At 36.6% G+C, this 13,239-nt stretch overlaps 1 protein-coding gene across 3 annotated transcripts in view; it reads right to left on the minus strand.

Moving 5' to 3' along the window:
* The window catches only part of ITPR2 (inositol 1,4,5-trisphosphate receptor type 2), a 465,227-nt gene that overhangs the window by 314,759 nt on the left and 137,229 nt on the right, over positions 1-13,239 (minus strand). For all 3 annotated transcript variants that reach the window (XM_070494990.1, XM_070494989.1, XM_070494991.1), the window contains 7 exons: positions 11,055-11,196; positions 8,922-9,083; positions 5,225-5,397; positions 3,850-3,969; positions 3,555-3,740; positions 1,916-2,167; positions 1,307-1,451 (listed from right to left, as the gene is read on the minus strand). In XM_070494990.1, coding sequence (XP_070351091.1) covers positions 1,307-1,451; positions 1,916-2,167; positions 3,555-3,740; positions 3,850-3,969; positions 5,225-5,397; positions 8,922-9,083; positions 11,055-11,196 — 1,180 coding nt within the window. The remainder of the gene's footprint in view (positions 1-1,306; positions 1,452-1,915; positions 2,168-3,554; positions 3,741-3,849; positions 3,970-5,224; positions 5,398-8,921; positions 9,084-11,054; positions 11,197-13,239) is intronic.

Genomic DNA, 13,239 nt, shown 5'->3' on the forward strand with positions numbered 1-13,239 from the left:
CTCTGATTTATTCAAATTTAGAATTAAATCCCACTAAGATTGGCTCATCCACCCCATCAGAGGGTCATGTGACAAGAAGATGAGGTGTCTGGTCAATAGTCAGCAAAAAACCAAGAAGACAAGATTTTAAGTGCATTAAGGTGGTTAAAGAAGTTTACATTAGAATGATTTACTTTTTAACTAAATATTAATACTAACTAATATTATTAAAGTCAACAGGATACCACTTAATAAATGGTCACATTAATGAATTACTTTAATAAATGGATACTATTCATGAAATTTCTCCAGAAATATATGTCCCTATGCTGATTGTGGTCTTCTGGATACCATAGGACATACTAGGTGTGAGAGCCAGCTTCCAAAATGGCCCCCAATGTATGGTCTCCTTCCACAATGCACCACAGTTAGCCTGTGGGACCAGCAGAATACAGCAGAAGTGATGGCATGTCTATCCCAAGATTAGGTTATAGAAGACCACAACTTCCATCTTGGACTTTCTCCTTCTCAAATGTCTGCAGGGAAGCCTTTGCCATGCTGTAAGGACATTAAGGCAGCCTACAGAAAGGCCCCATGGCAAGAAAATGAGCTGTCTAGTCAACGGCCAGCAAGGAAGTACGGCCAGCAACAACCATGTGAGTGAGCTTACAAACAAATCATCTAGCCCCAGGTGATTGCAACCCCCATCAACAGGTGGATTACAACTTCCCAAGAAACCCTGAGCCAGAACCACCCAACTAAGCACTCTCAGATGCCTGACCCACAGAAACCGTGAGATAATAAATGCTTGTTGTTTTAAGCTGCTAAGTTTAGGGGTGATTTGTTACACACCAGTAGGCACCTAACATATCAGGTATCAAGTCCTGGTATCTTCTCTAGTCACTATAGCCCCAAAATGATATTATAACTAGAGGTATTTCAATTCAGTTTAATGAGGTTAAAAATATCACCTCTACAGAAATGAAAAAAATATATATCCAAACATAATATAAATATGCAAAAATGTCTTTGTTCATTAAATGCAATAAAGTTTACGCAAATGAATGAAACCCAAAAAACATGAAAGAAAAGAATATCTAACAGATAATTACAAATAAACTATTTTGTATCAGACATCAGGTATAATTAAAGCATCAAATCTATCTTTTAATCAATGGCAGAGGAAATCATACCTTCATGAACTAAAACTACCTAATTACCAAAACATCCTAAATATTAGAGGGGAAAAATCTTTGATGTTCAATGCATCAAATTTTAGACAGGGAAAATTGAATAACCTCACGAATGAATTGTTTTTTAAAAATACCTCAAATGTCAGTTTGTTTTTTTCTTTATCTCCAAAAGGAAAGGGCTGATTTACAACTTCTTTCAAGTATTCTTCGACAAATTCCATCGTCAGCGCAAATTTCCTCTTCATATCATTTCTGGACGAGTCTGTTATAGAATCATATCTAGAAAGACAGAAAGAACATAAAGCAAGTTAAATTGACGGTAATCATTTAAAAATAGGAAAATATACATACTCTAGCCTCCTGGCTATTTAAGCTTGGGTAAAATAATTAACCTTTCTAGATGTTGTGTCTTCAATTGTGAAATGGTGCTATTGCGAAATGAGTTGACACAGGTAAAGCACTTAAATGAGTCCACCATAATATTAAGCACTCAACAAATTGTTACTCCTATTATGAATATGATCTGTTTCACAGTTTCCAGAATGATGTTTCTATTATCAAGAGTTGTCTCCATTTTACTCTCCAAAAAAAGAGTGCAGTATCTTATTTGCATTTGGAAGATTAAGATACTGAGTTTGAACACAGAAATGCCTTTTCATATATTTCATTTCAAAAATTGAAGACTTTTGATTTTGAGTTCATCTGTTGAATTTAAAGCCCTGGAGGAATTTTTCCAAACATACTCATGAATTGTGATCTTTGTGGGGATTTCCGTCCAGAGCCTGGCATAGCGAACAGGCACCACAGATTCCTGGGGATCCCGGTCAACATGCATGTGGAGCATGAGGCGACAAAAAGATGCTCGGAGGTCAAACGGCAGGCTCTCATCCGACACACACCGCAGGATCAAATCAACAGAGAGCTGCGTTGAAATCTGGTTTATAGCCAGATACTGGCGATCCAAGCACATCCTTGCAAAGAGGTTTAGCTGGTACCTTGAAAATATTAAACATGTTACATTATTTGTCTTATCATGATAAAGTTCTTAAACATCACAATATGAATCAGTATCTACTTTTGTGATATCAATATTTCCAAGTGTATGTGATACTAGAGTCAAATTCTTTTGGTAGCAGGTTAAGTGATCAAATGACAACACACAAGTGAAACTGTCTCTATGCCCATTCAGTTAAAATTTCTGTTACTTGTTCCAGCAACATATGTCTGGTGGAGAGAGTCATTTTACAAATACACTAAGTATGAAGGCTATGAATAACAGCTCCCACAAAACCATCTCTCTCTGCCTTCCTCAGTCCCACTCAGCTCCAGACTCTAATATCTGCACTCTAAGTTTAGACCCACTCAGCTTCCAAGCTGTGAACTTGGGATCAATCCAATGTGATCAATCCAAATGGCTTCAGGACACTTGCATTCATCAGCCTCTGAGATCAAGAATCAGCCTTTGGCTTTGGAACAGCTGCGATAGCTATGGAAACCAGGGAGCGTGAGGCATTCTCTGCCTTGTTCAGATTCCAGTCATTTGTGCCCAACTTGGCCCAGGGCTTCTGCCTTGGGCTTAAATTCAAAGACACCAGCTAGGGTCTTTTTCCCAATATACAGAGCACTGGAAACTACCACTGGAACTTCTGCTGCTGTATGTCACCACTGAACTTTCATAAATACAGCCACCAGTTTCTCTTAAGCCCTTGGTCTCCACATATTCATAAGCACTATACACATAACTACTGGCTAACTTTCTCTGAGGCCACTTTTGCAGCTGGATCAGCTTCCCCAGCCCTAGTTCCATTTCTCAACTCCATTACCTAACATCCCAAGATGTGTCTCATCTGTACCCACTCCAATCAATAACAGGAAAAAGTCCTTTGCTGCACAACAATTCCAAATTAGTGGAAAATCAGAAAATTGCAAGTGGTGTATGTAGAAAACACGGATAATTTTTTTTTTTTTTTTTTGAGGAAGATTGGCCCTGAGCTAACATCTGCCACCAATCCTCCTCTTTCTGCTGAGGAAGATTGGCCCTGAGCTAACATCTGTGCCCATCTTCCTCTACTTTATATATGGAACGCCTGCCACAGCACGGCTTAATAAGCAGTGCACAGGTCCACGCCCAGGATCCGAACTGGCAAAACCCAGGCCGCCAAAGCAGAGTGTGCAAACTTAACCGCTGTGCCACCAGGCCAGCCCCTAGATGTTAATTTTCATTTTGAATATTTTAAATAATTCTAAATACTTCAGCTACCCTAATTCTGACATGGCTTTTTAAATTTCCTCTTCATAGATATCTGACTTTTAAACGTTTCAGAGAAACATCTCTCAATGAATGTGTGAGATTAAGAATTACAATTCTCTACAATACTTTACCTGTAATAGGTAAGAACTTCTAAATCAGCTTTGGTGCCTTCTTTTGCTTCTTGAGCAAGGTGCCTGATAGCTTTGCCATGAGGTTCCTTGTTGCTGTCAATCCAGTACAGCCAAACCTCTTCATCATCAATGTCATCTGGAAGGATGGAGCTCTCCATGGGGTTGTCTACTTGCATTGAGACCAGCCTTGAAATACACACACAAAATCTATTAAGAAGCTCACTTACAAATATGATAAGGTACTACAACGCTTACAAATCATGAAAAAAAAGATGCCTCCATTATCTGGGCTTACTTCGTTTGAATGAGAATGTCTGCATTGCCTGGGCTCAACATAAATTTACAGATGAGTTCTTGAGTTACAGGTATAGCGGTGGTATTAGACACACACAGATCTGATAAATAATCCAAAAATCTGGCAAGAGAAAAAAAATTAAGTTGAACAATAAGAAAAAGCATTTCATAAAATCATCACAAGAAAAATATCCTTTGGGGTATAATGAAGGTAACTTTTTAGATATATTTTTAATATTACTTCCATGCAACATTTTTCTAATGTGTTGCTTATCTACTGCATCATCAGAAAAAAATTAAACATCCAATTATTTATATTTAATACAAATCTTGTATTTGTATTTAAAAAAGGATGAAAGTTTACACGTAGTTATTTGGTGATATTCAACTCACAGCACTGTGACTTAGTATGTTTAGAAAATCATTTATCTGCCCTAAAGTGAGACCACCCTGGAACTGAAGAACAAAACAGAAGGAGACCAAAGCTAATGGTGTATGGAGTAAAATAGGAATAAAGCACACGCTTAATGAAAGTGAGTATGGTCTGGTTGAGTCAGAGGCCCATTCCTACCTTCTAACTTTCATTTGCTGCGCTAATTAATTAGTCAAGAAAACTTGTCAGTCTGCTTGACTTTCCTGCATTCATTTCTCCCAGATAAGGCAGCATGGTGCAATAGAAAGAGAACCTGACACAGAGTCAGAAACCCCTCATTTACCTAGGATACTATTCCTTACTATTAGGGTATTCTTGAGCCAGTTGCTCTCTAGGCTTCTATTTCTCATCTCTAAAATATGGATAATAATATATGACAAGTACACTTCATGAGAATGTGTCAGGATTTAAATGAGACAATGTATATAAATATATTTTTAAAAACTAGGGCCAGTCCCGTGGCATAGTGGTTAAGTTCGCATGCTTCGCTTCAGTGGCCCAGGGTTCACAGGTTTGGATCTACACACTGCTCATCAAGCCATGCTGTGGCACCATCCCATATATAAAGCACAGGAAGACTGGGACGGATGTTAGCTCTGGGACTATCTTCCTTAAGCAAAAAGAGGAAGATTGGCAACAAATGTAAGCTCAGGGCCAATCTTCCTCACACACACACACACACAAAAAAAAACCTATAAAGCACTATAAAAACATAATTTGTCAGAGGGAAAATCAATTACATTTAAATACGCCTATAAAGGGTTTTGTTATCCTTTGAAGTAATATCTCTTTAAGCTACATAATTATTATAGCAAGAAGCCCAATATAGATTTGTCCATGCAAGTTAGTGATATGAAAGAACTCAAACTTTAAAAAGGTCTAAAAACAAAGCAAAAAGCCACAATCCCCACTAGTAGAGAAAATTGCATGAACCACTTCAAACCTTGGCTCGCGATTTCTCCTGAGTAAACTGACAAATGTTTCTATTTCTTTGGCTGTGATATGTTTCTCTAGTAGTTTTCTGTTGTTGTGCAACAAAGCTGTTATGGTATCTTCTGCCAAAATATCATAGCCAATCTGGGACTGCATGACACAGAAATTCTTAGCAATATATTCCTGTAAAGAAGAAAGACTGTCAGAATGCACTGCCAAAGAGCTTAGAAATAACAGGTTCTGGGAGGGTCAGCAACATTGATTAATTTATTCATAACATAAAACTCACTAAAAATTATGGTCAACAGAACAGCGAGTGAGTAATTCTTCAATAAACAGGACTTTTTGAGAAAGGAAATGAAAACACAGTAGCATATACCAAATTTAAATTATAACAGAAAATTATATACCTAGAAATATGTTTTAATATGGGTGCATACACTCTTGCAGTGTATGTGGGAAAAACAAAAATAAACCTGTTTAAAATGACAAATTTTTATGACATGGTAACTAAGGATTTCACCAGCCTAACAGACAGAGGCCCTTCTTCTAACTCTCACTAAAAGGCATAACCGATGATTTTAGCATAATTATAGGAAGAAAATGACTCTGATATTTTGTTCATGAGACATGAGATCTAGAGTGTTACATGAAGATCCCAGGTGGACTTCCAGTGATTTTTTTGCATACACATACCACAATAATCTAATAAACCTTCTCCTTAAAATAATGATAAAATTTCATACCACTTTTTATCTTTAAAAAGCTATCAAACAAGATAATATGGTTAATCACTTTACTGATCAGATCTATTTATCCAATAACATTTCTTGAAAGTCTACTCCATTCCAGACACTATTCAAGAAATTAGGAATATGGCAGACAACAAGATAGATAAGCTCTCATGGAGTTCACACCCTAGTGAGAAAAAAGGCAGTAAATGAGCAAAACATCTGATCATTTTGCATGTTGGTAAGTGAAATGAAACAAACAGATGGATGGAAATAGGGGCAACTTTAGATAGGGTGGACACTGAAGCAGTGACATTTGTGCTAGGATGCAAATGATTAAAATGATGAAATGATAGGAATGATAAAAAAAAGAGGCAGCCATAGGGAGACAAGCCATCTAGGCAGTGGGAGTAGCAAGTACAAAGGCCCTGGGGTGGTGGAACTAAGCTTTTTGTGTTCTATAAACAAAAGCCAGCCATTGTAAGTTGAGTATGGTAAGTGAGAGGAAAGCAAGAGCTGAAGCTGGAGAGGTAGGTCCTCATGAGCCATGGTAGAGGAGAAAAACGTTTTTAAGAGCAAGAGAAAGCCATTGGGGAGTTTCAATCATGCATTTAATCTGCTCTTTATTCTTCACACTAACTCTCCTATTTTCCAAGCCACTTTTGCTTATTTCCCACATGCAGTATATAAGCAAGACATCTCACACAACCACAGAACTGGTGAGCTTAACCCCTTCCACAATCAAAAGTTTTCACTTCAATTTCGTGGCAATTCTCCTTGGGAATGCATCTCTGTTTCTATGATGGGAGAATTTATTGATTAGAAAGTGGTTTTGCCTTAGGTATAATTTACTGGAACCTATCTATTCCCTGAAAATGATATTGGTTGCACAAATCTAATTATATTCTAGGCAGCAATTTTGTGGCCTTTGAAAATGATGGCTTTATATTGGGTAGCCAGTTAAGTAAAGTAAATGTCTTCTGTTACTGTATCATTTTAAAGATATGTATTGATTTATACCCCTTTACGATTATTGTAATCATACTCCAGTCTAAGGCAAACCTCCAAGATGTGTGATAAATAGACCAAGATGTTGATAAATAATAAAATGAAATTAGAGGTGTTACTAAATTCTATAAATCACAATAAACAGAGACTCAACATTAAAGACTTGGGTTAGCACTAAATCACAAAAGAACTCCCTATTAGGACTCTATAAAATATAGGTGAAAATAAAGGAAAACAAGGTAATTATGTAAAAAGTAGAAAGTCTTTCTGCTTACATTTTAAAATCGTGTTCTAAAAATATCAGAAAGCTGTTTTATGCTTAATACAAAGCATTCTGAATTCAATCAAAATGAGAAAAATATTTTCAATTATCACTTAGATTCAATTGGAGCATACAGAGAACGTGAGGGAAAATAATATCTAACCCTCAATGAATGTTGATGATTATTTTTTTGTCAGCTCAATGATGTACCTCTTGGGGAGATATCCCAAAAGACAGAACGAGCGCCCCACCCACAGTCATATGCTCTAAAGAAATCCAGGAGGCAGGTATCTTAAAGTGAATAAAACTGCCTGGAGAAGCGATGTGACCGGGCAGGGTGAACTAACAAAGGAGAGGAGAAATCACAGGGGCTGTGTGTGTGTGTGTGTGCATGTGCGTGTGTGTATGTCTATTTGTCAGAAGGATGACTGTTTTCAGAGGAGACACTGCACAAACCTCAGCACCCTAGGCACACGAAGCCCCAGCTAAGGCGGAAAGGAATGAGAAAGAACTCTGTATGCCAGACCTTGGGGGACTAAGAAAGGACATCAGTTAGATGTGCTGCCAGGACAACCAACTACAAGCCAGCAGAACAACCAACCCCAGGGAGACCTGGCTCTGAAGCACAGGGCAGTGCTATAGACAGGGGGCTCCTCAGGACCCTTCCAAAAGCCGAGCACAATCGAGGATGGTGCACATCGTGGGCCCCAGTGGGTCTGAGAACACCAGGTAAACTCTCTAGACCTGTTGATTTTTTCAGTTAACTCATCTCTCTAATACAGCGTTGCTCGTATGTGGAGTGGTGGCCTGTCTAGCAAAACACATCTTTCCAGACCCAAGAAGAGAATTGAGGCCAAGTCAAGAATAGCCCAGCTCCATCCCAGACTTTCACGGAATTAGATAGGCCTTCATATTGGGGGCTTCAAAGATGCTAACTCTCTGAGCACTTGAAGGTCTGTCATTTAATGTTCTAGAACTTAATTTTTCTTCCAATAAAATAAGAACAACCCTACCTACATTATTTTTCCATCTTAAAGAAACGCAATGAAGTTGGAAAAAATAATTCCAATGACAGCGGTTTCATTTAAAAAGAAGGATGTTTATAACTAGGATTATATTAAAAAGTATTTAAAGATTTATTTATATTGTCTCCTTCCTTACTCTTGCTCCTTGACATATTATTTGTCTTTTGGCAACTCTGCTTTACATATTCTTTTTAGACCTTTTCTTAATCTTTAAACAGAATTTCAAAGCCATGGTATCTTTAACACATTTTTCTCAAAGCAAATTATCTTTTCTTGCCAAAAAACTTTCAAACTACTAAGAGGCAATAGTGAGATGATGAAGAGGCTGGGTTTGAATGCTGTGTTGAATGCTACCTCGCATATTCCTAGAACTGCCAAGAAATGTCTCATTCCTCTATACATACTATATCCAGCATGCTGCCTGCCCAGCAGGAGCTAATACCATGCACACCGAAAGACTCAGATATTTTCCTTCAATGATTCCAATTTCATATGGAATAATAAATACATATGTCAACTCAAAAATACTTATAGGTCATTTTTGTGTGCCGCCAATACAAAACATTTCATTGCAAAGCAGAATTTCCCATTCCTATTTTATAAGTTTTAGAACAATAACCAAAGAACCTTGCCCATTCCTTAAATGTTAAACAGAGGTAAAAATGAGGGCCACCCTCTGACCTGATTTTTCCGGTAGTCCTGCTGTGAATGTCTCAGCACGCGGTAGCACAGCCTCAGCATGTACTTGTAGGGAGCGTATCTTTGGTCTCCCAAATCCTCAAGTCTCAGCATTGAGCCTTCTCCTGCTTTCTCCTTAAAGGGTGCTTTAAGAATCCCGAATACCTATTAGGACAAAAACAACGACCTATTCTGATGAATGGAGGTGTGTGTTTTACAATGTTTTAATTTCCTCACAAATAAGCACAAGGATTTAGGATATAGGATCAACATATGAAGGAACAGAAAAATACTCTAAAAGGATTCCCTAAATTGAATGGCAAAAACATTATTTAAATAAAATGCTCAATTTTGTTTAGAAATTATACTTCATTAAAATAAGAAATATAAAGATGTTGAGTTATACCAAGTTACATGAACACATTCAGATGAACTAAAATACAGTTTAATTTCTATAGGCTTTATAAGTACTTCTATTATTTTCTATAACTTTCCAAAAATCAAAATAATATAAAGAAAATATTTACTTTTCATCTGAAACTGACATCAGAAAACTGCCTCCAAATATTGCTTCTAAACCTCTTTATAAAAGAGTTAACTTATCGTTCTTGTTACATAAAGGTGTGGCCAAAGCAATGACTGTATCAGCATTCAAATGGAAAAAATAGGGAGCCACATGGACAGCTGGTGGTATCCAGTGACCCAGACTCTCCTTGTACGAAGGTTAGCAGTTGGGAAGTATTTAAGAAGCACTGAGGAATATAACTCTTTTAGGCAGCAGGACAGCAGGTAGCATCACTTCGAGATGAGCTTGTAGGATGAGTAAATTGCTTATGAAAAAGCATCCAGACAAGGGCATAAACATTAAAACAGGAAAGCAAAGTGGAAAAGAATTATCCTTTGTAGTTCACAAACATACCATGAATTAAAGTTACTTCAATGATTCTATATTTACTAAACCTTGAACTTTATAATACTGAAATAAAAGATTTGACATATGTTGGTTGAAATAATATTAATAAATCATTCAAGGTCCTAAAAGTCCTTGAAATCAAATGTTTTATACAAAAGAAATGCTAATTTCAGAAAAGACTTTGTCTCATTAGATTTGCAATCTTTATTTTCTTTGAGAAAAATGTTGATTTTATATTTTCAATCAGCTATAGAATATTCATTGACAATACATCTACTGTTTTCCTTTCCCAATTCCACAAGAACACATATATTAATAATATGATCTTTATTTTTTTAAATATCTTTCTTGAGTCCACACTTAATGCAGAAGCTCATTACTTTATATAACAATTAACAGAATAAAAATACATAAAGTAGGCATGCCCATATGTGCATATTATTAGGAAGTGAATTAGTTTACTGGTGTGTTATGAACAATTTCAGGAAAACACAGTATAGAAGTAGACATAGACTTTCAGGGAAAAAACCCAGACTATTGTATAGGGCACTTGTAACCTGATGAGCAGACTGCCTTACTTTCCTAGGGAAGTGAAAGAAGTAAGAAGTAGATGCAGATTGCAGTTTACAGGTTCTCCTAGAAATTCTACCTACAAAATTATTCTAGCACATTTTCTGGAGGTAGTCTGACTATGTAGGTTTTTTAAGAGGTCTATGTGAAACTATCTCCAAGATGGCCTCCAACCATCCCTACCTCCGGGAATTCATACCTTTATGCAATCCTGTCTCCTTGTCTATGGGTTGGATTTACTGACTCACTTCTAACAGAACACCATAGAACTGATGAGATGTTACTTCTAATAATAGGTTATAAAAAGACTGTCGCTTCCATCTGGGTGCCCTCTCTTGTTCTCTCTTGAGGCAGTCCTGTGGAGAGGCCCATGTGAGTGAGCTGGGAAGTGAATCCTCTCTCATTCAAGCCTTGAGATGACTGCAGCCCCAGCCAACACCTTGACTCCAGCCTGTGACCGACCCCGAGCAAGAACCACCACCTACATCACTCCCAGATTCTGAATCCACAGGAACTGTGAGATGGGTGTCTATGGTTTTCAGCCACTAAGTTTTGGGGTAATTTGTTACACAGCAATAGATAATACAAGGACTTTCTTGATACTATAATTCAAAATAATAAAATATGCAAATTTAGTACATAAAAACATTCACCTGTGCCAATATGTTCTGTTCCCTCATTAATTTTTGACGTTCCCGGTTTGGCTTAGTGATAACCACATCCAGAACTTCTTGTCCATTATTAAGCACATCAGCAACAAAGAAGATGAGGTCTTCCAATAACTTGGTTACGAATCTATCATAAAATGGAAAGGAAATTTTACTCTATGATGTGCTTAATTTTAGAAAAAAAAAATTTTTTAATAAACACTAAGAACTGAAACACTGGAAAATTATTTCATAATAAGAATTCTTTCACAGACAACATACCTAATGTAGTTAACATTTACCTACATCTTTACAAAGAACATCCCTTCTCCAATTCCTCCAGCCGCAACTCCTCCCACCAGTTCTAATCAAGTATTTGCAAAAACTATTATGAAATAAAGCCACGGGAGACCCAATAACAGATGAGTCAATAGGATACCACCACCAGATGCTTTTCTATGACTGACTAGCAAAGAGTATTTCTGCCTAAGGGAAAACAGCTATACTTTTAAATTCCTAAATACAAATCCTTTTTTCTACTACTGATTCAAACTACATTTCCTAATCCTCATCACATTTCAACATCTTTAATGTACAGACTAGGAAAAATTTAAATGATCTGTGAATAGAGAGAGAGTAAGCAGTCAGATGCTCTAAATTGTTCTGAAAGTATTAATCGATCTACAAAAACATATATTTTACACCATACACTAATGTTCACCTTTAACTCTACATTGTGGTTATTATTTTAACTATTACTTGAACTTCAGTGGCATTTAGTAGCTGAAATGTCTTGAAAATCCTTCCTCTCTAGCTTTCTCCTTCCTCTTTCCTCTATCTGCTCTTTATCATTTTCTACACAAATTTTTAATTTTTTTAATTTTTTAAAAATCTTGTCCAACAAATACATATACACATATATTTAGGCATATACGTTAAGATAACCATTCACTATCGTTAGCATGGTCAATCATCATCACATCAATAAGAAGATTACAATTTAAAAGATTCAACAATTCCAGACAAGTAGACTGCATTCAATTAGGAAGCATCTTGATCCTATCTCCAGATTTACCTCCGGAAAGAGAATCTATTTACATGAAGCCAAGTGGACACACCCATAATCCAGAATTTTGCCACCCACATCCAAATTTCAGCATACTTTCAGGGATCTTAAATTCCAGTTCAAAATTCCAGAGATTCTATGTTTTCTTGGTGTGCCTATTTTAAATTTTAACCCAATTTGTTTCTTTTCGAAAATGTGTCTGATAAGATTCACTCACATAACCCCTGAGGCCAGCCACAGAAATGTAAAATATGATTCATGTGCATGAAAATGTGGTGTGAATTTCTTTTGAAATTGTGACAATGTCTTCCAAACCATTCTGTTATTCTTACTAAAAAAAAAAACTATTTTGAACTCAAGATATTTCAGCAAACTGAAATAAGTTGAACCTCAGATGTTATTCACTCAATCCACAAGTCCAGTCTGAGCATAAGTATCTGTATTTTTTTAATTATTAATGTTCTTTTTCTCTTGCCGTTTTGAGTTAAGTGTATTCAGATGTTTAGGCATCTAAGAAAGTACAACTTTGGGAGCAACTACAAATCACTCTGCTTCAAAGTCTTCCAAACGGGCAGGAAACTGGTGACAGTTAATGGAACGATGATGAAGAAAATTTACACTCTTAAGTGAGGATCACTATACTAGTATGAAGTATACTACTACTAGCTGAGCCCATCTCCTCTGATGATGGGGAAATGGAAGTCAAGAAAACTAGTCTTCTCTTTTGACCTCTGAAACTGTTGAAATCTTTTTTTGTTGTTGTTTGCCTTTTCACCTCAAGCTTTCCACCTGTGGCAAAGCAAATTGGGTTTCCTCAGTTTAGAGCAAACTCTAATTCTATACTAGGAGGCGGTTAGGTCCTACTAACTCATTCAATCTTATTAATTTTCTTGTACTAAAAACTTTTGGCATGACTTTGTCATGGGGCAGCAATGATAGATAAAATATATTTTTTAAAAAGACATACCTAAAAACATAATAAAAAGCTTTGTGGATCAGGAACAAAATAAGCAAAACACAGTGATGAGCAGGGAGAATGTTCAATCTTTGTAAAATAACAAAGACTGGTACACGGTGGGGAACTAAGCTAAAGGTAGGAAAGCAGAGACAAAAGCAGGCCTTTTC

The sequence above is a fragment of the Equus asinus genome, chromosome 22 (assembly GCF_041296235.1).
Source record: "Equus asinus isolate D_3611 breed Donkey chromosome 22, EquAss-T2T_v2, whole genome shotgun sequence".
Lineage (NCBI taxonomy): Eukaryota > Metazoa > Chordata > Mammalia > Perissodactyla > Equidae > Equus > Equus asinus.